The sequence below is a fragment of the Loxodonta africana genome, chromosome 1 (genome assembly GCF_030014295.1).
Source record: "Loxodonta africana isolate mLoxAfr1 chromosome 1, mLoxAfr1.hap2, whole genome shotgun sequence".
NCBI lineage: Eukaryota > Metazoa > Chordata > Mammalia > Proboscidea > Elephantidae > Loxodonta > Loxodonta africana.
The window spans coordinates 614,795-641,622 of record NC_087342.1 but is presented as its reverse complement, the minus strand read 5'-3'; the positions used below and the strand labels follow the sequence as shown (position 1 = coordinate 641,622).

The window sequence follows — 26,828 nt, the reverse complement described above, 5'->3', positions numbered from 1 at the left end:
AAAAGTAAACAAAAAGAGCATGAGTTTTTCCCAGCCAGAAACAGATTTGAGAGAATGACACCAAGCTCCTCAGAGGATGGTGAACCACAGAAATGGTATCTGCTGCTCTGGGAGAAATGGTAGAGAGAAGAGAAACAACCCCACAGTGACCCATTCCTCCACCGAAGCAGAGCCAGGGGAAGGCAGGCAGGCAGGCAGGTGCACCTGCTAAGAATCAGGCCTACAGCCACTGCTCTCTTTCTGCTATTGCTGACATGCAAGGGAGTTGACCAGATCAGTGACTTTAGGCCACAGCCTTTGTTGTTACCTTGTGTTGTTCACAGAGAAAAATTTTAAGCAAAATTTCCACCACACTCGGTTCTTTTACACCATTAAGGAGAACAAATGTGAATTACAGCACGTTTGCTCACGAACCTGAAGGAGTGTGCTTCTGCAGGGGCTAGATTAGAATATGTCTCGTCATGGTATCTGGCAAATTCCTCTGTCAGGTCTATCAGGTCCTCAGTATCCACAGCCGTGAGCAGCATTAAAAGCAAGTAAGCAACGAACATTTGTCTGTATTCACACATGAACACACACACATACACATACACTCCACCTTGGCTAGGATGACACACATACATGTACACTCCTCCTTGGTTAGGGCTATCTACTGTTCTGGTTTGCCTGGGTTTGGTGGAATTCTCAGAGCATGAGACTTTTCCGGTGCTAAAACTGGGAAGTCCAAGGAAAAACGAACCAAGTTGATTAGCCTAACCCAGCAAACATGTTTCACTCTGATTCAGGGAAGATTTATAGGTGGAAACGTAAAGCACAGAGGACCCCTCCTCACTCTGGGTGCAGTTCTGCTCATCCTTTCCATCCTCACAGTCCTTGAAGCCATCGCAGACCAGAGGGCCATGCTGCCTGAAGGAGCTGGTGTTGCAAGCAGGCTTAAGAACCTCTAGAACGAGAACAGACCAAAAGTTCATGAGCCATCTGAGACATCAGCTGGAGTCTCTGAAAATCAGCAGTGCCACTCCCAAGGTACAAATCAGTACGATAATTTAAATAAAATAAAAAATGTCTTTTCCACAAAACTGACACCTCCATGAGAAAAAGCCAATGTTGAAACTTTGATGTAATTCCTCTGACTTTGTCAGATCAGGTTTTTGCTTTTGTACAAATGAGCTAAAATTTGGTAGCTTGTTTATTTCATTATGATTAAATGCCTCATAAGTAATTTATTTTAAGAAAAAGTAACACAAACCACAGGCTGGAATGTAAATTGAACGTATCCCCGTTCCCACAGAACATCCTGAGTGGAGATTTTGTCTTTCATCTCTGTACCTTCAACCCCCAGCAAACAGTAGGTGCTCACTAAAGGTCTGTCGAATGAATGAATGGCCATGAAATCTGCCATGACAATCTGCAGACTTTTAGTCTGTTTGTGAGGAAAACTTTCTTTAAGATTGTTTTCCACTAAGAGAGATCCATATTCTGGACTAGAAAATAGCAGTGTACATGTATTTCTCTTCCTTGGAATATTTTTCATGAATTGCCTTGAACCTGTGACAGACACAGTATACTATCAAGCACTTTAAACCAAAACCAAACCCATTGCCATCAAGTCAATTCCGACTCATAGCAACCCTACAGGACAGAGTAGAACTGCCCCATAGTTTCCAAGGAGCACCTGGTGGATTTGAACTGCCAACCTTTTGGTTGGCAGTGGTAGCACTTAACCGCTATGTAACCTGGGTTTTCAGCAAGCACTAAAAAAAAAAAAGGTATAATTCCCTAGGCATTTCTGGTTTTGTGGGAAGTCATCATTTTTGTTCATCTTCTCCTGGTTTTTGCAGAGGTATCTTCTGTGGAAAGGAGCACTGGTGGCACCACGGTCAAGCGCTCGGCTGCTAACCAAAATGTTGGCTGTTTAAACCCACCCAGTGGCTCCATGGCAGAAAGATTTAGAAATCTGCTTCTGTAAAGATTACAGCCTAGAAAACCCGATAAGGCAGCTCTACTTGGTCACATGGGGTCACTATGAATCAAAATCTACTCAATGGCACCTAACAACAACATCTTCTGTGGAGGGTGAGACAGAGGCAAAGAGGGGAGGATGCTGCTGTCCTGAAATGGCACAATGTGAAATAATGATTACTAAAAAGTGCCCCTTATTGTAAAGTAACATATAATCATATTTGTTTGGAACATCATAGCAAAGAATACTGAAACCCATTCCTGTTGAGTCATTTCGGACTCATAACGACCCTATAGGTCACAGTAGAACTGCCCACAGAGAATACTAGTTATGTAAAAAAAAAAAAAAAAAGCAAGCCCAATCACTATATAATGGGCAGTAATCACCATTTTTCTAAGAAACAGAAGATGCTATAGATTTAAATGGTCTCCAGGATACCAAACCAAACCCAACCCACTGCTGTCTAGTCAATTCTGACTCATAGCGACCGTATAGGACAGAGTAGAACTGCCCCATAAAGTTTCCAAGGAGCGCCTGGTGGATTTGAACTGCAAACCTTTTGGTTAGCAGCCGTAGCACTTAACCACTACGCCACCAGGGTTTCCAATACACAATAAGGGAGTTTTATTTAGTTTTGTCAATAAATAATGTTTGGGGTTGCAAGTCATCTTTTTTAAGTAAATTTTTTTCATTGTATTAACTGTAATGTGTCTCCAAGAATATGAAAGAAGTTCCATAGCATCAGCATCATAATTGTATTGAATTAAATACCCTGGATTTTTAGTATGAGAAAGTGTGGCCATTGGTGTCACATGATCTAGTGAACTGTTTTCCCCGTACTGCTCCCTGAAACTGGAGATGGATTCAGGAACGAGGTGCAAGTAGTAATGAAAAGACCAAGTCAGAGTCTCTCCCCTCAAAGAAGGGATATCTGATACCCCAACACTTAGTAAGCATCAATGTAAAAACAATGCAGGGTGTTCAGGTTAAAAAAGAAAAAGAAAAACTCAACTTTACCACCCACAAACAACACCTGTGTTCCACAAATAAACACACTGACAGAGCTTAGTTATCTGCAGATTCTGAGCTTCTCTCTAGATGGAGGACCAGTGCTTTAAAATACAATTGCTGTGTTTAAGATTTGATTGGTTTAAGCTATTAGCCTCAGATCTTCACCCCTTGGTAGTGTTATGCACCCGCACCCCCCCCCCCCCGCCCCTTGCATGGCACCAGGTTGAGCAGAGTGAATTTCCCTGGTCCTTGACTTTGGCCTCAGCTAAGTGATTTTCTTTGACCAGTGGAATATGGACTCTAGTGATGGTATGCCAGTTCCAAGTCCAAGCCTTAAGAGGAATCCTGTGTTTCTTCACACCTCTCCTTTGATTCTGCCATTTGCCATGGCTGCCCCTGCTCCAAGGAGGGAAAGACCGTGGGGAGTAAATTTGATCGCAACCCACTGGGAAGAGTCAAGCTCAGCAGGACCCACAGCTTGAAGCAGAGCCACTCAGCTGAGCCCAACGTACATCAGCCATATCCCACAACCCACTAACGCATGACCATGAATAAATGGTGGTTGCAAGCACTGACTTTTGGGATAGTTTGTTATGCACCAGTAGATAACAGCTACAAAAACCAAAGATGTGCAACCACAGCAACAACGTCCTGACAAGTTATTTATTCATAAAAAATAAAAAGTCCCATTAAATGGTGAATACCCACCACAGAAAAGTTCATCACTCTCATCAAAGCAGTCATTTACCCCATCACAGCGCTGGGCTTGAGGGACACACAAGCCAGAAGAGCATCTGAAGAATCCATCAGGACAGGCTAGAGGCAACAAAAAATAGAAAACCTTGGGTAAGACCCTAAAAATCTCCAGGTCATATGGGCATGGAAATAAAAACTGTTCAGTGGTTGGGGAGCTGCCGATGGTAGGAGTAGTAATTATGCAATATCTCCACCAAATCAGGACCATGGATGACTGAAAGACATAAAAGCAGAACTGAGAAGAGCAAAGAATAAAGCCAATTATTACACAAGAATGTTTCAGTCAACCTTGCATCCAGTTCACAGGCACATCCAAACTTCTGCTGTCTCCATACTCTTGACTCAGCCCTTGGGCTTGAACATAGACCGGAAGAATGTAAAAGCTGGAAGGAAGCTTACGGTCCAAGATCCTTAGCATGTAGTCTCTGGACTCCTCAGTCTTTAGACTTCTGGTGACTCCGAATCCTCTGTGATCAGGTGCACTATTCTGAGGAGTCCATGTCTTTAATTACATTTTCAAGTGCTCTCTCTCCCAAAATCCATTAGGAACCACTGATCTTAGAAAGTTGGACCTAGAGGCATTAGCACCTTGTCTCCAAATCCAGGACCCCTGCCTCCTACCTCCCAGTCTGTCATTCTTTCCACTACAACCAGACTGTTAGTCATTTCCTCGTCCCATCTGGAATCATTAAATCTGGGCTTATAGCTAGGTATTATAGAAAGAATGAATCCTTCCTCCTCTTTTGCAAAAGAATTCGAGAGAGTGTGTGGTCAGATCAACCATTGCCTCGATGGCACACAATGGGATAACATGACACTGGCAAGTGTTCATAGTTTGAAAAAAAATTAAAAATAAGATGATTTACTATGTCCCTCTGTCCCTATTGGGAATTGCAATATTCTGAATCCAGAAGCAGGTATATTAGGGATTGGCAAAGAAGGGCTTGGTGGTCTAAGGAGATTTCTTTCAAGTCACATCCTCATGAACTTTTAAGTGGTTATACTTACTCCCCCTTTAAAACTGGTTGAGAGTTTCCTGAGCAAGTCCTTACCTACTCTCTCCAGCTCTGAGGACTTCCGTTAAACATTGCTTTCTCTATAAACTGCTTCCTGGCCACTGTTCCAGTGGATCTCCACGTGAACTTCAAGTTCTTCATTCTAGGGTTGACAATTTAACTTTCTTTGACCAGCCAGAAACCTTGGTGGTGTAGTGGTTAAGAGCTACAGCTGCTAACCAAAAGGTCTGTAGTTCGAATCCACCAGGCACTCCTTGGAAACTTGATGGGGCAGTTCTACTCTGTCCTATAGGGTCACTATGAGTCAGAATCAACTCAACAGCAATGGGTTTGGATTTTTTGGTTTTGACCAACCAGCTCTCCCTTTGCGTCATGTGCCAAAGTAAGCTATGGCTGGTGGCCTGAAATCCACTCGATGTATTTGCACACATCATATAAACAAGAAATTATGCCTAGCAAGAAGAACAACAAATCAAGAAATGGGCTTGTCCTATATCTTAGGGATCTATGAGAAATCACATTTTCAACTACTAATCAGTAATAATTAAAAAGTTATATCATTTTCTTCTGATTGCAGCAGTTTTCATTCCCTCAATTCTCAAAGTTTAACATTATAAAGTGTTATCCTCTGTTTGACTTTTTATTAAGGTTTTCTAGGGAACGGATCCCAAGCTTACGTTGGCTGATGTTGTAGCTGCCATATTCTACCAACAGTGGCTTGTCTGAAAGCCTTGAGCTGCACTGGAGCTGGATGTGAACGACGGGGCTGGGCACTCGGAAAATCGTCTGGTGATCCACATAGGAGCCACAGTACCTGAGGAGACAAGAGAGCCAGGGAGGACACACAGCTTGAGGTTCTGCTGACTGCATTGTTACTGACAATGAACTCCCTAATATTTTGCTCATTTGGGCTTCATAAGCAGAGATGCTGATGGTAAGGCTAAGTGATTTATTCATTTTATGAGTGACCATGATCGAGTAACTTCTGTCACCTCAATTTTGTTTTCTGCTATATAGAACAATAGTTCTGACTATCGACAACGAGGAGTCCCTGGGTGTCGCTTATGATTACACACCCAACTATTAGCCAAAAGGTTGGTAACGTGAATTCACCCAGAGCCGTCTCAAAGACTGGAAAACAGGAATGGTGATTTGCTTCTGAAAGGTCACAGCTTTGCAAACCCTATGGAGCACTTCTATTCTGTACACATGGGGTCACTATGAGTAGGAATTGATTTGAGGGCAGATAACAACAACAATAAGCTATGTTACCCATTGCTTTCCTCACCAACACTTATAATCAGAAATATGGGTTTAATCTCCCAGTCTTCTCTCTTTTTTCTGTATAGTAAACTGTCAAACAAGGTTTGGCTGTTTTTGCCCACAAATCTCTTTGCTGAGCAGAGAGGACCATGAGCTAAGAGGGAAAATATGCAAAGAATTCAGAAGCACTTAAAGCAAAAGACAACATTATTTTAATCTAAATTGAAATCTGATATGCATGTCAGAGCTTGTCCTTAGCAAAATTTCCAAGTCATGAAGTCTATCTCCAATATTTATCTACCTTGATTTTTTTCTTACTTCTTTTATTGCCTAATGCTTCCCAGGTTCCCAGTATCTTTGTGAGAAAATGACTCTTCTGTCAATAATTCTTATTATATGAGCATTGTGGTTAGTAAGACTAGGGCCTATGACAAGTTCCACCACCCGTCTGTCAGTTTGTCATACTGTAGTGGCTTGTGAGCTGTTGTGATGCTGGAAGTTATGCCATTAATATTTCAAATACCTGCAGGGTCACCCATGGTGTACAAGTTTCTGTGGAGCTTCCAGACTAAGACAGACTAGGAAGAAAGGAGTGGGATCTAATTCCAAAAATTAGCCATTCAAAACCTTATGGATCACAACAGAACACTGTCCAACTTGTCTGCTTTGGCCATGTCATCAAGAGGTATTAATCGCTAGAAGAGGATGTCATGTTTGATGAAGAGGGCCAACGAAGGCAAGGGAGACCCTTGGTGAGATGGATTGGCACAGTCAGTAGCTGCAACAATGGACTTGAATATGCTGGTGATTGTGAGGACGATATAAGACTGGGCAACATTTTTGTTCTGTTATACATAAAGTCGTCATGAGTTGGCTGAAGAGAAGCTAACAACAACAATGATAAATTAGGCTGCCGCCCTGTATGGGGGAGATTCTTCCCCAAGTGAATCCTGCAGGTCTCAAAGGAGGACAGGAACCAGACATGAGGCTTGAGGGGTGATGTCCTTCACTGGAGGACACTCTGAGTGCCAGTCACTCCAGGTCCCCAGAAGCAGGCATGAGAGCTACTCATGTTCCATGGATCCAACACTGACATTCAGCAAAGGGCCATGTAGGTAATATGATTTTAAGGTCTGAAGAAGGAAAGCATTCACATATCATTCAGGAATAATCTTTTGCAATTGGCTGAAGTTCGGTACCTGATGGGCTGATAGGCCAGATGCTAGGACAGGAATAAGAGATTAGAAGCTCCAGGTGGCCACCAGGCCAAGTGGGAGCCAATGTCTGACGGGCACCTAAAAGCAAAGCCAAGCCTTTAGGGTCAGGATCTACTCTAATTGGTCATCTTGAGATCAGAATCCTGTGTTCTGAAAACATGGTGATTAGTATGTTATCTGTGATTTATAATCATTTTCTTTGTGTTCTCTATTAAAATTTTTACTTTTCTTGCAAAGATGAGCCTTACTTAAGGATGTTAAGGGTGGGACAAGATGAAAAGGATGTTTGCCTCCATGTTTAGCCTAGAGTTTAGAGTGAAACTGTATGCAATGAGGCATGGTGGTGGCTTATGGAAAGTAAGAAGAGTGAGAGACTGAAGAAAACCAGCAAGGGTCAGTTTACATGCACAAACATTTGACAGATAAGAAAGCTGAGACACAAAGAGGTGAAGTAACTTGTTAAAGTTCAAATAGAAAGTAGGCACAGCCAGGATTTGGACCCAAGTCCACTTAGTGCAGGACCCTGGGTGGCAAAACCAGTTTGTGCTTGGCTGATAACCGAAAGGCTGGCAGTTCAAATCCACTCAATGGCTTCAAAGAAGACAGGCCTGGTTACCTGCTTCCATAAAGATTATAGCAATGAGAACCCTATGGAGTAGAAGAAGTGAAACTATCTCTATTTGCTTTTTATTTTAATGATCCTATATATACCCACCAACCAACCCAGTCCTATATATAGAAAATCCCAGAAGGTCCACAAGAAAACTTCCAGAGCTAAAAGAGAAATTTAGCAAAGCTGCAGGGTACAAGGTCAACAAACAAAAATCAATTGGGTTTCTATACACCAGTGATAGGAAATCTGAAAGGGAAATTAGGGAAACAATTCCATTTACAACAGCATCTAAGAGAATAAAATACCTAGGACTAAATATAACCAGGGACGTGAAGGACTTATACAATGAAAATTATAAAACACTGCTGAAAGAGATTAAGGAAGACTTAAATAAATGGAAAGATATCCCACTTTCATGTATTCAAAGACTTAGTACTGTTAAGTTGTCAATACTATCCAAAGGGATCTGTAGATTCAACACAATCCTAATCAAAATTCTAACAGTCTTCTTTACAGAAATTGAAAAACCAATCTTCAACTTTATATGGAATGGCAAGAGGTCCCAAATAGCTAAAGCAATGTTGAAAGAGTAGAACAAAGTATGAGGACTCATACTTCCTGATTTTAAAACATATTATACTGCTATAGTAATCAAAACAGCATTGTACTGGTATAACAATAACACACACAGACCAATGGAATAAAATTGAGAGTCCAGAAAGAAACCCGTCTACGTTCAACTAATTTTTTACAAGGGTGCTAAGTCCATTCGATGAGAAAAGAAGAGCCTCTTCAATAAATGGTGTTGGGAAAACCATATTTCCACATGCAGAAATATGAAACAGGATCCACCTCACATCATACACAAAACAAATTAAAAAATGGATTAAGGACCTAAATGTGTGCAAACTAAAACCATAAAATTCTTAGAAGAAAATGCAGGAGTAACACTGTTGGCCTTAGCTTTTAACAATGAATTATCTAATATAATAACAAAAGCACAAACAAAAGACAAAATAAATAAATAGGACCTCATAAAAGGTAAACACTTTTGTTCATCAAAAAATTTTACCAAAAAAGTGAAAAGATAAGCTGGCAACTGGGAGAATATCTTCGGAAAACGTATATGCAACAAGAATCTAATATCCAAAGTATATCTAAAACATCAACAACTTAACAAATCGATAAACCATTGGCCAAACTGACAAAAGAAAAACAGGAAAGGAAGCAAATAACCCAAATAAGAAATGATATGGGCAATATCACAACAGACCCAACAGAAATTAAAAGAATTGTAACACAATACTATAAAAAATTGTACTCTAACAAATTTGAAAACCTAGAGGAAATGGACAAATTTCTAGAAACTCAGTACCTAACTAAACTAACACAAACAGAGGTAAAACTAAATAAACCTATAACAAAAGGAGAGATTGAAAAGGTAATTTAAAAACTCCCCACAAAAATAAATAAATAAAGCCCTGGCCATGATGGCTTCACTGGAGAATTCTACCAAATTTTTATAGAGGAGTTAACACTACTACTACTAAAGGTATTTCAGAGCATAGAAAAGGATGGAATACTCCCAAACTCATTCTATGAAGCCAGCATAACCCTGATACCAAAACCACATAGACACGCCATAAAAAAAGAAAATTACAGGCCAATATCCCTCATGAACTTAGACCCAAAAATCCTTAGCAAAACTCTACCCAGTAGAATTAGCAACATATCAAAAAAATAATTCACCACGACCAAGTGGAATTCATACCAGGTATGCAGGGATGGTTCAACATTAGAAAAACAATCAATGTAATCCACCACATAAGTAAAACAAAAGACAAGAACCACATGATCTTATCAATTGATGCAGAAAAGGCATTTGACAAAGTTCAATACCCATTCATCATAAAAACTCTCAGCAAAATTGAGGAATAGAAGGGAAATTCCTCAACATAAAAAAGGGCATTTATACAAAGCCAAGAGTCTGAAAGCATTCTGCTTGAGAACGGGAACAAGACAAGGATGTCCTTTATCACCACTCTTATTCAACATTGTGCTCGAAGTCCTAGCCAGAGCAATTAGGCTACGAAAGGAAATAAAGGCATCCGAATTGGTAAAGAAGAATTAAAAGAATCTCTATTTGCAGATGATGTGATCTTATAAACAGAAAACCCTAAAGAATCCACAAAAAAACTACTGCAACTAATAAAAGAGCTCAGCAAAGCATCAGGATACAAGATAAACATACAAAAATCAGTTGAACTCCTCTATACCAACAAAGAGAACTTCAAAGAGGAAATCACCAAATTAATACCATATACAACAGCTCCCAAGAAGATAAAATACTTAGGAATAAAACTAACCAGAGATGTAAAAGACAAGGAAAACTACAAGACACTACCGCAAGAAACCAAAAGAGACTTACATAAGTTGAAAACATACCTTGCTCATGGATAGGAAGACTCAACATTGTGAAAATATCTATTCTATCCAAAGCATTCTACGGATACAATGAAATCCCGATTCAAATTCCAATGGCATTTTTAATGAGATGGAGAAACAAATCACCAACTTCATATGGAAAGGGAAGAGGCCCCAGATAAGTAAAGCATTACCAGAAAAGAAGAACAAAGTGCGAGGCCTCACACTACCTGATTTTAGAACCTATTATACTGCCACGGTAGGCAAAACAGCCTGGTACTGGTACAACAGAATTGAGAATCCAGACATAAATTCATCCACTTATGAGCAGCTGATATTTGACAAAGGCCCAAAGTGTGTTAAATGGGGAAAAGACAGTCTCTATCAAATGGTATTGGTATAACTGGGTATCCATCTGCTAAAAAATAAAATAAGACCCATACCTCAAGCCATGCACAAAAACTAACTCAAAATGGATCAAAGACCTAAATACAAAATCTAAAATGATAAAGATCATGGAAGAAAAAATAGGGACAACACTAGGAACCCTAATACATGGCATAAACTGTATACAAAACATTATGAACGATGCGCAAACACCAGAAGAGAAACTAGATAACTGGGAATTCCTAAAAATCAAACTATGCTCATCCAAAGACTTCACCAAAACAGTAAAAAGATTACTTACAGACTGGGAAAAAGTTTTTAGCTATGACATTTCCAGTCAGCATCGGACCTCTAAAATCTACATGATACTGCAAAAACTCAACTACAAAAAGACAAATAACCCAATTAAACAACGGGCAAAGGAAATGGACAAACACTTCACTAAAGAAAACATTCAGGTGGCTAACAGATACATGAGGAAATGCTCACGATCATTGGCCATTAGAAAAATGTAAATCAAAACTACAATGAGATACCATCTCACCCCAACAAGGCTAGCATTAATCCAAAAAACACAACATAATAAGTGTTGGAGAGACTGGAACACTTATGCATTGTTTGTGGGAATGTAGGGTGGTACAACCACTTTGGAAATCAGTTTGGCACTTCCTTAAAAAGCTGGAAATAGAACTACCATATGATCCAGCAATCCCATTCCTTGGAATATAACCTAGAGAAATAAGAGCCCTCACATGAATAGATATATGCATACCTATGTTCATTGCAGCACTGTTCACAATAGCAAAAAGATGGAAACAACCAAGGTACCCATCAATAGATGAATGGATAATCATATTATGGTATGTTACACGATGGAATACTACCCAATGATAAAGAACAATGATGAATCCATGAAACATCTCATAACATGGAGGAATCTGGAAGGCATTATGCTGAGTGAAATTAGTCAGTCGCAAAAGGACAAATATTGTATGAGACCACTATTATAAGAACTCAAGAAATAGTTTAAACACAGAAGAAAACATTATTTGCAGAGTGAGGAAGAGGGATATCCGCAGACAAAAACTATTTTAGGTGAAGGGAAGTTCAACACACAATACAGAGGAAGTCAGCACAACTGGACTAAACCAAAAGCTAAGAAGTTTCCTGAATACAACAAACACTTCAAGGGACAGAGAAGCAGGGGCAGGGGTCTGGGGACCATGATTTCAGGGGACATCTAGGTCAATTGGCATAACAAAGTGTGTTAAGAAAACGTTCCGCATCCCACTTTGGTGAGTGATGTCTGGGGTCTTAAAAGCTAGCAAGTGGCCATCTAAGATGCATCAATTGCTCTCAACCCACCTGGAACAAAGGAGAATGAAGACCACCACTAAGAGACAGAAAGGGCCTCATAAACCAGAGACTCCTTCAGCCCGAGACTGGAAGAACTAGATGGTGCCCGGCTATCACCACCTACTGCCCTGACAGGGGACACAACAGAGAATCCCTGATGGAGCATGAGAAAAGTGGGATGCAGAACTCAAATTCTAGTAAAAAGACCAGACCTGATGGTTTGACTGAGACTGGAGGGACCCCAGAGGACACGGATCCCAGACTCTCTGTTAGCCCAAGACTAAAACCATTCCCGAAGCCAAGTCTTCAGACTAAGACTAGACTGGACTATAAAACATAAAATGATACCGGTGAGGAGTGTGATTCTTAGCTCAAGTAGACACATGAGGCTATGTGGGCAGCTCCTGTCTGGAGGTGAGATGAGAAGGCAGGGGGCACAGGAGCTGGGTGAATGGACATGGAAAATGGACATGGGAAATTGTAGGGAGGAGGAGTGTGCTGTCACATTATAGGGAGGCCAACTAGGGTCACATAACAATGTGTGTATAAGTTTTTGTATGAGAAACTGACTTGAATTGTAAACTTTCACTTAAAGCACAATAAAAAAAAAAAAAAAGAGAGGAAAAAAAAACAACCACAATGAGATTCCATCTCACCCTGGCATTACTGGCACGAATTAAAAAACAGAAAAAAAACATGGGAGAGGCTGCAGGGAGATTGGAACTCTTATGCACTACTGGTGGAAATTCAAAAGGGTACAACCATTTTGGAAAACAATACGGTGCTTCCTTACAAAGCAAGAAATAGAAATACTATATGGTCCAGCAATTCCACTCCTAGGAATACATCCTAGAGAAATAAAAGCCATCACATGAATAGACATATGCACACCCACGTTCATTGTAGCACTGTTCACAACAGCAAAAAAATGGAAACAACCTAGATGCTCGTCAGCAGATGAATGGGTAAACAAACTATGGTACATATGCACAATGGAATACTATGCAAAGATGAAGAAAAATGATGAATCTGCGAAGCATCTCATAACATGGATGAATTTGGCAGGCATTATGCTGAATGAAATGAGTCAATCATAAAAGGACAAATTCATAAAAAAAGTTTACACAAAAAAATAAACAATCTTTGATGGTTACGAGGGAGGGGAAGGGTAGGAATGTAAAACCCATAAAAAGACAGTAAGTAAGCAGAAGCTTTGGTGAAGGATAAGACAGTACACGATACTGGGGAATCCAGCACAACCTGACCAAGGCAAGGTCATAGAAAATCCATAGACACTTCCAAACTCCCCAAGAGATCAAATTTCTGGGCTGAGGGCTATGGGGACCATGGTCTCAGGGAACAGCTAGCTCAATTGGCATAACATCTTTTACAATGGAAATGTTCTACATTGTACTTTGATGAATAGCATCTGGGGTCTTAGAAGCTTCTGATCGGCCATCTAACATACTCCACTGGTCTCACCACATCTGGAGCAATGGAGAATGAAGAAAACCAAAGATACAAGGGAAAGATTAGTCCAAATAACTGATGGACCACAAGTACTACAGCTTTCACCAGATTGAGTTCAGCATAACTCGATGGTGCCCAGCATACCACCATTGATTGCTCTGACAGGGATCACAATAGAGGGTCCCGGACAGAGCTTGAGAAAAATTTACAACAAAAGTCTAACTCACTTAAAAAAAAAAAAAAAGACCAGTCTTACTCATCTGACAGGGACTGGAGAAACCCTGAGAGTATGCCCTGAAAGTATGGCCCCCGAACATGCTTGTAACTCAGTACCAAAGTCACTCCTGAAGTTCAACCTTCTGCCAAAGATTAGAAAGGCCCATAAAACAAAACAAAACTAAACTAAATGGGCACACCAGCTCAGAGACAAGAATGAAAAGACAGAAGGGAACAGGAGAGCTGGTAATGGGGAACCCAAGGTTGAAAAGGGGAGAGTGTTGATATGTCGCGGGGTTGGTAAACAATATCGCAAAACAATATGTATTCTAATTGCTTAATGAGAAGCTAGTTTGTTCTGCACACCTTCATCTTAAGTACAATAGTAAAAAGAAAAGAAAAAAATAATAAATGCTGGCAAGGATGTGGGGAAATTCGAACCCTTATTCATTGCTAGTGGAAAAGCAAAATGGTATGCCTTTGTGAAAAACAGTGTGGCAGTTCCTTAAAAAACTAAAAACAGAATGACATATTACCCAGCAATTCCACTCTTAGGTATACCAAAAGACTTGAAAGCAGAGACTCAAAAAGAGACCTGTACACCCATGTTCATCGCTGTGTTATTCACAATAGCCGAAAGCTCGGAACAACCTAAATGCCCATCAACAGATGAATGAATAAACAAAATGTGGTACATACATACAATGGAATACTTTTCAGCTAGTAGGAGAAATCAAGTCTTGATACTTGCAACAGTATGGATGGAAATTGAAGACATTATGCTGAGCAAAATAAGCCACTCACAGAAGGATAAATATTGCACGACCTCACTTACATAAAAAGACAAGACAAACGTATGGAAGCCAAAATTTATTAGTGATTACCAGAGGTGGGAAGGTGGGGAGTGAAGAGGGGTTAACTATGATGGAAAAATCGCCTTGATTAAGGGTAGGGTTGCTGTCAATAAGTTAAAATAATTGGCTGTGCAACCCTACCCTTAATCAAGGTGATTTTTTTTTGGTCAATAAGTTGTGTATCTGTTAAACGTTGAGTTGGCAAAAGTGCGATAGATATATTGACAACAATGACCAAAAAAAGAGTAGCTGCAAAAGCTGTTTATGTACAACCAAACACATTATGGGATTTGGATCCTTTGGAGGTTTAGGGCCATAGTTCCATGGGGCATCCCAGTTAACTGGCCTAACATTGTGTTTAGTGCTTCTGTTCCTACATCCTAACTCATTGCAAAGTCCCTGGGCCCTTACAAGCTTGCAAGTGGCCACAACAATTGGTCTCTATTTGCCTGAAGCAACAGAGGAAGAAGGAGAGTCAGGAACAGGAGAAAATGAAATTGCGTCCATGAACAACCACCTCCTTTTCCACGAGACCAGAACTACTAGATGGTGCCATATACAGGAAAAATCCTGATCGAAGGGTGAAAATGCAAAACAGAATTTCAAATTCTCATGGACTCCAGACTTTTTGGAGCCACGGAGGCTAGGTGAAACCCTGAAACTATTGCCCTGAGATAATCTTTAAACCTTAAACCAAAAATATCCCCTGAAATCTTCTTAAAACAAAACAAGTTAAGCTAGTTAAGTCAAAAGTACTTCCTGAAGTCTTCTTTAAACAATAGTCTAGCTTAACTAGTAAAAATGTCTGCCTCAAGCATTATGCTCTTTTAAGAACTTTCTATATGAGATCAAAGTAACAACAGCAACTTGAAAAATTAGATAGGAACCTTAGGGAGCAATGAGTTTATGTTGGGGGGGGTTGGGGGGGGAACAATCCAGAAAAAGAACCTGAGAATGGATACACAACTCAAAGAAAGTAATCAACGTCACTGAATTGTACGTGTAGAAACAATTGAACTAGTGTACGTTCTTCTGTGTATATTCTCAACAAAAACAAAACCTTATGGAGAAGATCTACTCTGTAACACAGGAAACCGCTATGAATTGGGGCAGCCTTGACAGCAGCTAACACCCACCACCACCTGATACTAAACCCTAGCACTCTGTAGCACACCAAACAATCTGCCCCTCTGGAGCCTTGCTCTGCAAAAGCTTTGTAGGAAACCTGTCCATTTCCTTAGGGTTCATACTGCACCCCAGCTCCCTTGAGCATACACACCCCACCCCCAAGTTCACAGAACTAATGAGGATCACTAGTCTTCCTGGATCAGGGTACTTTTTCCTCCTTCCCCTTTACAGCCCCAATTCCCTTAGGCTAACTCCTCGGCAAGGCGTCAGAAGGATTCATTGAGTTAGAGCCTTTCCATTTTAGATGAAAAGAAGGGATGTTGGGAAACTCTGGCCTCGTAAACCCCGAGGGTACAACTAGCATCAGAGGAATCTGAGAGGCTTTCAGTCAGCCCACAAGACAAAGAAGAGGCCTGCACGGAGATTGTCGGGTGCAGACAGCTTTCCTAACATTGCTTAGGCACAAGCAGCAGTACCTTATGGGTGGTTGTTGTTACTTAGGGAAAAAGTAGTATCTCATTTTCAAAGCACAGCTCTATCTTTGGCATATAGCTTCAGAAAAGATTTGTAAATACTTGTTTTCTGGATCTCTGTTGTAATTAAATATCAACATGCAGTATCCTTAAAGCCTTGAGGCTCATTCTATAGTAAAAAGAAAATCTAATGTCATTCACAAAGCCCACCTTTTAATCATATTAATAATAGACTCAAAAAAAACAAACTCATTGCCGTCAAGTCAATTCCACCTCATAGCGATCCTATAGGAGAGAGTAGAACTGCTCCACAGGGTTTCCAAGGCTGTGTTCTTTAAGGAAGCAGACTGCCACATCTTTCTCTCGCACCTCTTGGTTAGCAGCCAAGTGCTTAACCGCTGCATCACCAGGGTCCTTATATTTTTTGGTGTATGGTATGTATTATTTTGTTAACTGCTTATCAAATAAAATAAAACACTTATTATTAGGGAAGAATTATTACCCAATTTACAGACTGAAAATCAAAGACACTAAACAATTTGGCCAAATTAATGTAACTACTAAATGACAGTGCTAGAATTTGAGCCCAGGTCTTCTGACTCTTGATTCAAGAACTCCCAAAAAGGCAAGTGTGGTTCTGAGTTATGTCTTAACAATCGGTCTAAGAACGCCTTTCAATCAGATAGGGCCTATTCCAAAGAAGACAGGATCATCTACACATCTGAAGGAACTGAAAGAAGATTGTTCTGGAACATTATTTAGAAAGGAACAGTCTCATGGAAAAGCAATGAGCAAAGAATTAGCAGGCAGGTCCTTAATCTCAGAAGTATTCTTATTTCAAAGTGAACTGAGACTCTATTCTGCAACCAAAGCCGAGTATCCCCTCTTGCTGGATGAAGTATCTATTGTAGATTTAAGGGCAAATAAATAACAACAACTAGGAAATAAAGTAAGGGTAAGAGTGAGTACCTATTAGATCAATTCAGGAAGCCCAGACACCTAGATTTCTGTCTTTTTCTGATCAGCTTCAACTCATGTCCCAGGTTGGGGATCCAGCGAAGCCAAAATGGGCCTCTCTCTACTGCATAGATGTGTCCCTAGCTGGCGCAAACAGTTAAGATCTTGGCTACAAACCAAACAGTTGGTGGTTCGACCCCACCCATCCACCATCCAAAGCACGTCAGAAGAAAGCCTGGTGATTTGCTTCGGAAAGTTCAAAGCCTGAAAACCCTATTGAGTACCGATCTACTCTGCAACACATGGGGTTGCCATGAGTCAGAATCAACTCACTGGTTAACTGGCTTGGCTTGGTTTTGGATTCCTGCTGCATAGAATTGGCTAATGGTTTCTAACTTTTGCACCACCAGTATCCCTATTTACTATTTCCCCCCATGGCTCCATGCTTTGAAAAGCTTTTTCTACCTATTTTGTAAAGTATAGAATGTGCACATCCACATCCCAACAACATAGAACAGTGTCGGAGCAGAGACTTGGGAGCCATAAGACCTGGGGACGATCCTGGATCAATCACTTGCTAGCTGAGTGACTGTCAGCAAATTAGTTAACTCCTGTGATCCTTGGTTTCCTCATCTGTAAATTAAAAAAAAAAAAAAAAAAACCCATTGCAGTCGAGTCAATTCTGACTCATAGCAACCCCACAGGACAGAGTAGAACTGCCCTCCCTATAGGGTTTCTGAGGAACACCTGGTGGATTCAAACTGCCAACCTTTTGGTTAGCAGCTGTAGCACTTAACCACTACACTACCAGGGTTTCCCGTCTGTAAATAGTAAATAGCAAAGCACCAAGTCTTTAAGGACAAGGAATCCAGGCTGTGAACCTCTGGGGAAGGCTTTTAATCAGATTCCTCACATATGGAAACCACTTACATGTGCTCATTAATTTCCCACCATCCATGGTCACAGCCTTTCAAACTCTTCTTGGTTATTGAATAGTTATGGAATTTCAGTGCTATGCCAAGTGTTGACAGGGGAGTCTGTGAAAAACAAACATTAAGTCAGAAAAATGTTTCAATCATGGGACATATTTCAGGTAGGACTTCTTGGTTCACTCAGAACTTGTCCATTGTTTTAAGGGTGTTTGACTCCTCATGCCCTGTGGCCCTTGGTGTGGTAGACCAACTCCGCTGGAAAGCATGCTGGAGAAGCAGAGTGGGAGCCTGTTGCTGGGGGGCAGCTGTGAGGCCTCAGGCTAACCTGGGTGATGTTAGACACATCAGATCATCTCTGGGTTTCAGTTTCCTCCTGTTAAATGCGTTGGCTTTGAAAACGCCCTGTGGTTATTGAGTGTATTTTCCGATTTTGATGAAAATAATGACGTTTTATTTAAAGCATTACTCAGATTCTTTAGATAAAGGACAAATGAATCAGCTTCCTCTTGGTATTATACCTGTGTTTCCCTGAAGGCGGGGCTCTGGCAGCACAGCGCTTAAGAGGTCAGCTGCTAATCAAAAGGTCTGCAGTTAGAATGCATGAAGCTTCACGCCTAGGTCTGATCAGAAGAGATCAAACAAAAGGAGAGGCTGCCTAGGTAGCACACATCCTTGTGTGTCCTTACAGTGCCTGGCACCCAACAGACATTTAATAAGCGTTTGTTGAAGAGATAAGAGAACCTGGGTAAAGAAATCAGATGGACTTTAAACCCAAGCAAGAGTTAATCTTTCTCAGATAAGTAAGACCTTACAAGCAGCCAAAAGTGAGTTTGCAAAGGGGTTTGACTGCTCTTTGGTAAATTTGGAAACAGAACCAGGAACTAAGAAGGATTGAGGAAGATAGTAACCAACTTTTGTGTAAAAAAGGTTTTCTCCTGACATGAGTAAATATTTTTGTCACCTAAGTCAGCTGATTCTTTATTGTTTTTAATAAATTCAAAGCTGTTTTGCAGATGACAAATGACTGGTTTACCCAGGTTTCCATCACAGAAGCGTATTCTCAAAATGCTCAAAGCTCTCCAAGAATCTCCACCATGAGGAGGACAAAACTTCCCTCTGGGAAGTCCCGTCACCTGACATCTCTGCCCCCAGTGCCTCCTGTCTCCCCCTTCCCAACCTCTGCTCCTGCAATGGGGAGCTCTTTCCCTTATGACACCTTCTTCCTCCTCAGAATTTCTGACCCTCAACCCTTAGGGAAACAGATAGTGACCGCGTATTCTTTTGTCTGACTAAAATTTAATCATGGCAACATTAAAGATTTCCATTTTAAGCCTTCAAGGGTTATCATGGAATTAACTTTTTTTTTGTTTTTAATGTCCAACAAATTTCAAACATTTGACAGAGCTTTTGGAAATCATGCCTTTCTCGTTCTTAATGTAGCAACCCAATAAAAGAAATCTGCTTTTTTGACAGAAGGAAAAGACAGAGATTTGATGTTTTTCCCTCGATTTTCCTCCAGCTTTCTTTTTATCTTCTCTTCGTTCCCTCTTTCTACTCTCAGACTCACTAGTCACCTGAGGCCCTGAGTTTCTGCTGCCTTGAGACCTTAAGAAGTTGGCAGCCAAATAGAGACTAGAGGAACCCCAAAACTATCGCCCTAAAATACCCTTTTAACTTGGAACTGAAGCCACTCCCAGAGGTCTCCTTTCAGCCAAATCATAGCTTGCTTATAAAATAAACAATATCACCATAAGGAATGTGCTGCCTTAGACAATTAACCACAGAAGACCAAACAGTCAATATTTACCCAAAAACAAATATGAGAAGGCAAGGAGGGGAAGGGAAGCTAGATCAATGGAAAAAGAGAAAACAGAGTGGAAATGACGAGACTGCTGACGCATTGTGAAATCTGTAACCAATGTCAAGGAACAATTTCTATAAAAATTATTAAATGGGAACCCAGTTTGCTGTGTAAACTTCAGTTGCATGAGTCCTCCGTTAACTTTTTTTTTAATATTTTATTGTGTTTTAGGTGAAAGTTTATACATTGCCACCATGTGACATGCTACATATGCTTTAGATATTTGTGGCCTGTCTCCCCACTGGAATGTAAGCTCTATGAGCACAGGGGATTTTTTTTTTTTTTGGTCTGATCTCATGAATTCCCAGGACCTGGAACAGTGCCTGGCACACAGTGAACATTCAGCAATTACATGGTGAATGAATGCAAACTGTATACTGCTTGTCACTTACCCCTAATTTCTATCCTACATAATAATGATCTTATACAGATATGTGAAAGAACAAAGGTGACCTCTTACCCTATCCTCATATTATACTATAGTCAGCAAAAGAAAAATAGTCTTCATCCTAATAGTAAAAAGAGAGAAAAGAAAAAAAAAAAAAAAAAGGCAGGAAAACCCTAATTAGCACCAGAAGGAGAAGCAGGTATTTTATATAAATCTGCACTCTGGTTTGCTTATACAATTGAAATATATATTGCCTAATCCAATTTATGGAAACCCTGGTGGCGTAGTCATTAAGAGCTATGACTGCTAACCAAAAGGTTGGCAGTTCATATCCACCAGTCGCTCCTTGGAAACTCTATGGGGCAGCTCTACTCTGTCCTATAGGGTTGCTAGGAGTCAGACTCGACTCAACGGCAACAGCTTTGGGTTTTTTTTTTTTTTTTGGTAATCCAATGTATAAGGAGCCTTGGTGGTACAATGGTTAAGTGCTCAGCTGCTAACCAAAAAGTTGGCGGTTCGAACCCACCCTGCAGCTCCAAAGGAGAAAAGACCTGGCAATCTTCCCCTGTAAAGATTACAGCCTAGGAAACTCTATGGGACAGCTCTACTCTGTCACATGGGGTTTCTATGAGTCAGAATCAACTCAGTGGCAGCTAATAAGAACAATACAATTTATTACTTCTTAATTGTTTCTATTACAATGATGGTGAAGTAATAAAAATTGGTGACTAAGCTCTATCATAATAAAGTAAATTATTTGATATCTGAAACTATGTCTTTGCATTTCTAATACAAAATAAAACAATAAACTGGAAAAATGAGCCCCAGTCTGCTGAGAGCAGTTGATTTGTGGGAAGAGGGTCAAAATTACGGGGAACTTTACTGTTCTAGGTAATATATTTCAATAAGGTTTAAATTTTGTAAAATTAACTAACATTCTTTTTGTAATTTAAAAAGTGATGATTAAATTCAAAAATATAATGCTACTAAAAATAAGATAATATTTCTCTAAGATATAGGTAAGACTCAACTACCTGAAATTTCCAGGTACACTTGCATTTCGGAGGATAGTGGCTTGGGTAATATGGACTCGAGATTTTCCCTTCAAAGCCAGTGATTTCTTTGACCAACACCGTGTTTTCACATTCTGAAAAAAAACATCCAGTAAGACACATGATTTGCAGTCGTGAGACCATGGCAAATACACTACATATACACCTTCAGCTACAAATGTACACTTCCTTGATCAACATGCTTATATATATTTTGGAATTTAAACTAATTTCTTTTAAAGAAAACAATAGCACTGTTATGGATTGTATTGTGTCCCACCAAAATATATGTTGAAGTCTTAACCCCTGTACCTGTAAATATGATCCTGTCTGGAAATAGGGTTTTGCTTTGCTATGTTAATAAGGTCGTATACAAGTAGAGTGGGTCCTAGACCTAATCCCTTCTGAGTGGTGTCTTATAAAGATAACAGAATAGCCAGAGACATACACGGAGGAGGAAGAGATATGTGAGAAACCATCTACAAGCCAAAGAATGCTGAGGAATGCCAGGGGCCACTGAGAAGAAGGAACTTCCTCTACAGCCAATGCCCTGATTTGGACTTCTAGCCTCCAAAACTAGAGAGAAAGTAAATTTTTGTTCTTTAAAGCCACCCACTTGTGGTATTTTTTACAGCAGCCCTAGCTAAGACAAGCACTCTACAGATGTACAGCTAAAAGACTTATTCTCACCTTCTAGATTTGTTTTCAAACCATATATTTATGGACAAATATCTGCAGGATGTTATTCCTTTCTTTAAAAAAATAGTTTAAAATTTAAAAAACCTCTCAGCTTATTTTGTTCAAGAAATGTGCCCAGCATACGTAGCATGTTGTTCTTTCTAAATAAGACATCTAAATACAGTCATCATTCTGCTAGAATGTGAATTCCTTGAAAAGACTGATTTTTGTCAATTTTGTTTACTGCTGTTTCCCCAACACTTGGGATATAGTAGATGCTCAATAAATATTTGTCAAATGAGTGAACAGATCTAGTACAATACATCTGAGATAGCCATATTTTAAACTGTTGAGTTAGAGATATTTACTACCCAGCTGCAGCCCACATATCTAGTTCAATTTTTTTCAATAAATAATCACATTTTTATTTGGTTTTCTAATAATTTGAAGGAGAAAACCTATAAAAATAAGCTGCTTCCCTAAAATGTAGATGAACCTAGAGTTATCACCATCTACTTACGCCAAATCCTCTTCCCTTCTCACTCCATCTCCCATTCTGACTCCTTTGGCTTTGTTAAGGCTCATTAACAATTTCCCAAGACATGATCTATGAGATTTGACCAGTCACAAGGCAACAAGTATTACAAAAAGGCTAAGAGTTTTAGTGAAAGCTCTTTCTGGTTTGTTTTGTGTTGTGTTGTTTTACTTCACCAACGCGACTCAAAAAAGAGAGAAATGAAAGTAAAGTTCCTTTTTGCTCCTTGTCTGACCTCAAAAAAAGCCTTTAATCCTCTGGATTTTGCTTCTTCCCTATACTTGTAACTTATGACAGAAAACTTGAAAAGCACAGTGCCAAAGACTGAGGTGTTTTGCTTCACGAAGGCCTTTCTAGGGTAGCACTCACATGGATTACTATGAATGGGAATTCATGAGACAGCCTAGTGTGTCAGGTACTGAGCTAATGTCTCTCAGCTCTACGCCCAACCTTCTCTACTCCACTTTGTGATGCTGCAAACTACATCTCTCCTTTTCTCCTTTGCTACCTGTCTGCCTGTTAGGATCTGCCAAGAAGAGCACTAAAGGAAGGCTAAGAGTCCTGGTGGTGCAGTGGTTAAGTGGGAGAAAGATGCGGCAGCCTGCTTCTGATGACATTACAGCCTTGGAAACCCCATGGGGCAGTTCTACTCTGTCCTGTAAGGTTGCTATGAGTCGTGGGTTTAAAGGGAGACCAGGAGGCTGGAGGAGAAAGAATGCTTCCTGTCTCTCTCCTATGCTTGTGATCATCAACCCAGCAACTCTTCTTTACATTGCAGAGGCACTTCCCTCCTATAGCAGAGCTGGATCTTGTAGCAGTTTTTCCAACTTTCACTTTATTTCATCTACCTTAAAGATACCATAGTCCCTGGGTGGTGCAAATGGTTAATGACCTAGACTGCTGACGGAAAGGTTGGTGGTTTAAGTACACACAGAAATGCCTTGTAAGAAAGGCCTGGTTATCTATGTCCAAAAAATCAGCCACTGAAAACCCTATGGAGCACAGTTCTACTCTGACACACATGGAGTCACCATGAATTGGAACTGCCTGGATGGCAAAGATACTAGCCTTAGCTGTCTGGCATACACTCCTCAAAGGTCTAGGTCTCAGATCTATTAGTGCCCACCTCTAACTCAAAGATGCTAGCACCAGCCAAGCAGCACCCCTTCCTCAGAGGCCTGCGTTTCACTCTACAGAAACCCACCATCAAGCTCTAAATGTTAATAATTCCAACCTTTTCCCTTTGTTTCCCCAGCCCATGAGGTGATAGCTGCTTCCTCCATTTTTTACTTCCCAGATACCTCACAGTTCTCTTTTTGTCTTTTGAGTTACCTCCTTAACAACTTCATACTGTTAGCAGGTATTTACACTAAATTCTCTCTGTAACAATGGATAAGATCTCTCTCTTCTAACTGGACCCTGAGTCAGGGCCTCTTACTAAGACAACGAGTATGACAGCACAGTATCAGGAAAGAGAAGGCTAGAGTGTCGTAACTAATATTTCTGAAGGTGACTTACTTTGTTCTGGAATGACCTCAAAATATGCACGGATTCCTGACAGCCTCTGTATATAAGGAGATTTAATCGTCACCAACATGAGATTATTTGTGGAAACAAATGACATTAATGTTCTTGTGGGTTCACAGATTCTGAAACCAGATAACAGAAGAAAAGTACATAAGTAATAGGTGATTTGAGGTGTGGGCCTCGATCTGACACTAATTCCTTAATTCCTGGGCCATTATAGTTCTTGTGAATCAGACACTGTCAGCTAAGTCTTCATCAGTGAGTGGCCACAGGGCACTACAGATAGAGGGGAGCTGAGGCACAGAAATTTTCATCCAGTAACTACCACTTAAAAGTGTTCCTGGATGGCCATCACTGGACCCTCATTGAGAGCAAGAGAGACATCAGCTTACCACTACTTCACTGCCACCCCATGTCCCAACGGCTAGCTCTCCCAGCACCACATTCTTTTCAGTTGTTGTTGTTTTGTTTGTTTTTTCTTCTCTGTCTTTCCCTTCCTTCCTTTCCTTTCTCCTGTCCACCTAGCCCTGTGTGCCACCGATGCCACTTCTCTACAGGCCAAAAAGCACCACTTGGCTAGAGAGCTACCAGCTCAAAGCCTCACCGTGTCTGCCCCACACTCACCCACTGAATGCTACCATGTTGCCATTTTATATACTTTTTTCCTTCATTTTATTTTGCTTTTTTTTTTTTTGCTTCTGTCTCTTCTTTCTCTCATCCGCTTAGCTCTACACATCACATCCGCTCCCTTCTGTCCTGCCTATCATGCCTGTGCACCTAGTGCCATGCCCCCGATCAACGTCAGTGTGGACCACCAGACCCCACCCTGCACTGCCCTTGGCCCTGCCTCGTTGCCTCCCATACATGCTGCAAATGACCCATCCCCTCCTTTCTCCCCCCATTAGACCTGTCCTGCTGCACCATAGCTGAGCAACCAGCCCCGCCCACCTGGACAAGGTGGTCAGTAGTATTGTGCCCATAGATGAGCAAGCAACAAGGCACTCCCGGCCCACCTGCCCGGACACAACAAAATAAAACAAAAAAGGAGGATGAGACAAATAAATCTATAATCAATAAACAGAGAAAATAATTTCTGCATGTCCTGAATATAGCAGATAATATCAAAACATATTTTAAAAAAGGACAGATGACTCCAGAAAGTGACCAAAGTAAAACACCAGATGACCTTCTGGTAGAAAAAAAGGCACAGGAATTACCTGATAGGGAATTCAAAACTCTAATATTCAGGGCTGTCCAAGAGATGAAAGAAAACACAGACGGCAGTAAGGAAAATAGACAAAATCATGGAAAATACAGACAAAACCAGGGAAAACACAGACAAAGCAATGGAGGAATTCAGGAAAATAATACAGGAACAAAATGTCAAAATAAACAAACAACTGGAAATCATACAAAAACAGCAACTAGAAATCCAAAAGATAAACAAGATTTCAGAAATGGAGAGAAGGATTTAGGAGCAAATTTGAAACAGTGGAAGACAGATCAGTGAAATTGTAGACAAATACTTGGATACCACCTAGAGGGAAAATCAAAGAAAAGAATGAAGAAACTCTGAGAACGATGTGGGATACAATCAAAGGCAAAAATTTGTGTGTGATTAGAGTTCCAGAATAGGGGGAGAAAACGGAAAACACAAAGAGGATCATTGATTTTTTGCTGAAAGAAAACTTCCTTAATATCATGCAAAAGGCTCAACGAGTGCCATATAGGATAGACTCCAAAAGAAAATTCCCAAGGCATATCATAATCACACTCAACAAAATCAAAGACAAAGAAAGAATCCTGAGAGCAGCTTGAGAAAAACGAAAAGTCCCATACAAAGGGGAAAAAATAAGACTAAGCTCTGATGACTCAGCAGAAACCATGTAGGCAAGAAGACAATGGGATGATACACATAAAACCTTGAAAGAAAAAAATTGCCAATCAAGAATAATATATTCTGGATAGCTCTCACTCAAGTAAAAAAAATATATATATTTTTTTATTTTTTTTTAAGTATGAGGGTGAAATTAGGATATTTCCAGATAAACAGAAATTAAGGGAATATGTAAAAACCAAAACAAACCTACAAGAATTATTAAAGGAAGTACTTCAGTTAGAGAACCAACAATATCGGACAACAACCTGAATGTAGGATGCAAGACATCAGCCAGACCAACATAGGTAATGAACTCTCAAGGATAATACAAAACTAAAAAATTTACAACAGAGAACCAGAGACAACAACATCAGAACAATAGAACAGAGAATAAATGGTATAGGTATAGAAATTTCAAATGGACAGGTGGAGAGGAAGTCCAGGTGATATCAAGTAATAAAAGACAAGTTTAAACTTAGAAAGATAGGGGTAAATTTCAAAGTAATGACAAAAAAAGTTAACAAGCCTACCCATCAAAATAAAGAAGGAAAACATAAGGTCTCAGTAAACAAAAAATCTACAAAAATGAAAGAAAAGAAAAAAAACCCCACAAACAAAAGGAATTCAGCACAGGAGAGAAAGACGAACAACAACAACAAAAAAAACAGCACCCAAATAAAAAGGATTACAGAATGACAGCAATAAACTCACACCTATCAATAATCACACTGAATGTAAATGGCTTAAATGCACTCATAAAGAGACAGAGTGGGACAGAATGGATAAAAAATCAAGACCTATCAATATGCTGTCTACAAGAGGCACACCTTAGAAACAACGACATAAATTTATTAAAAATCAAAGGATGGAAA

The 26,828-nt window shown here is 40.1% G+C and overlaps 1 protein-coding gene across 1 annotated transcript in view; it reads right to left on the bottom strand.

Annotated features, from left to right (window-relative positions):
* TMPRSS7 (transmembrane serine protease 7) overlaps nt 1–26,828 on the bottom strand; it is a 56,678-nt gene that overhangs the window by 9,362 nt on the left and 20,488 nt on the right. Inside the window, exons 8-13 of the mRNA XM_064292231.1 lie at nt 24,069–24,199; nt 21,320–21,432; nt 18,035–18,141; nt 5,424–5,560; nt 3,683–3,790; nt 833–943 (exon numbers count right to left, since the gene is read on the bottom strand). Coding sequence (XP_064148301.1) covers nt 833–943; nt 3,683–3,790; nt 5,424–5,560; nt 18,035–18,141; nt 21,320–21,432; nt 24,069–24,199 — 707 coding nt within the window. The remainder of the gene's footprint in view (nt 1–832; nt 944–3,682; nt 3,791–5,423; nt 5,561–18,034; nt 18,142–21,319; nt 21,433–24,068; nt 24,200–26,828) is intronic.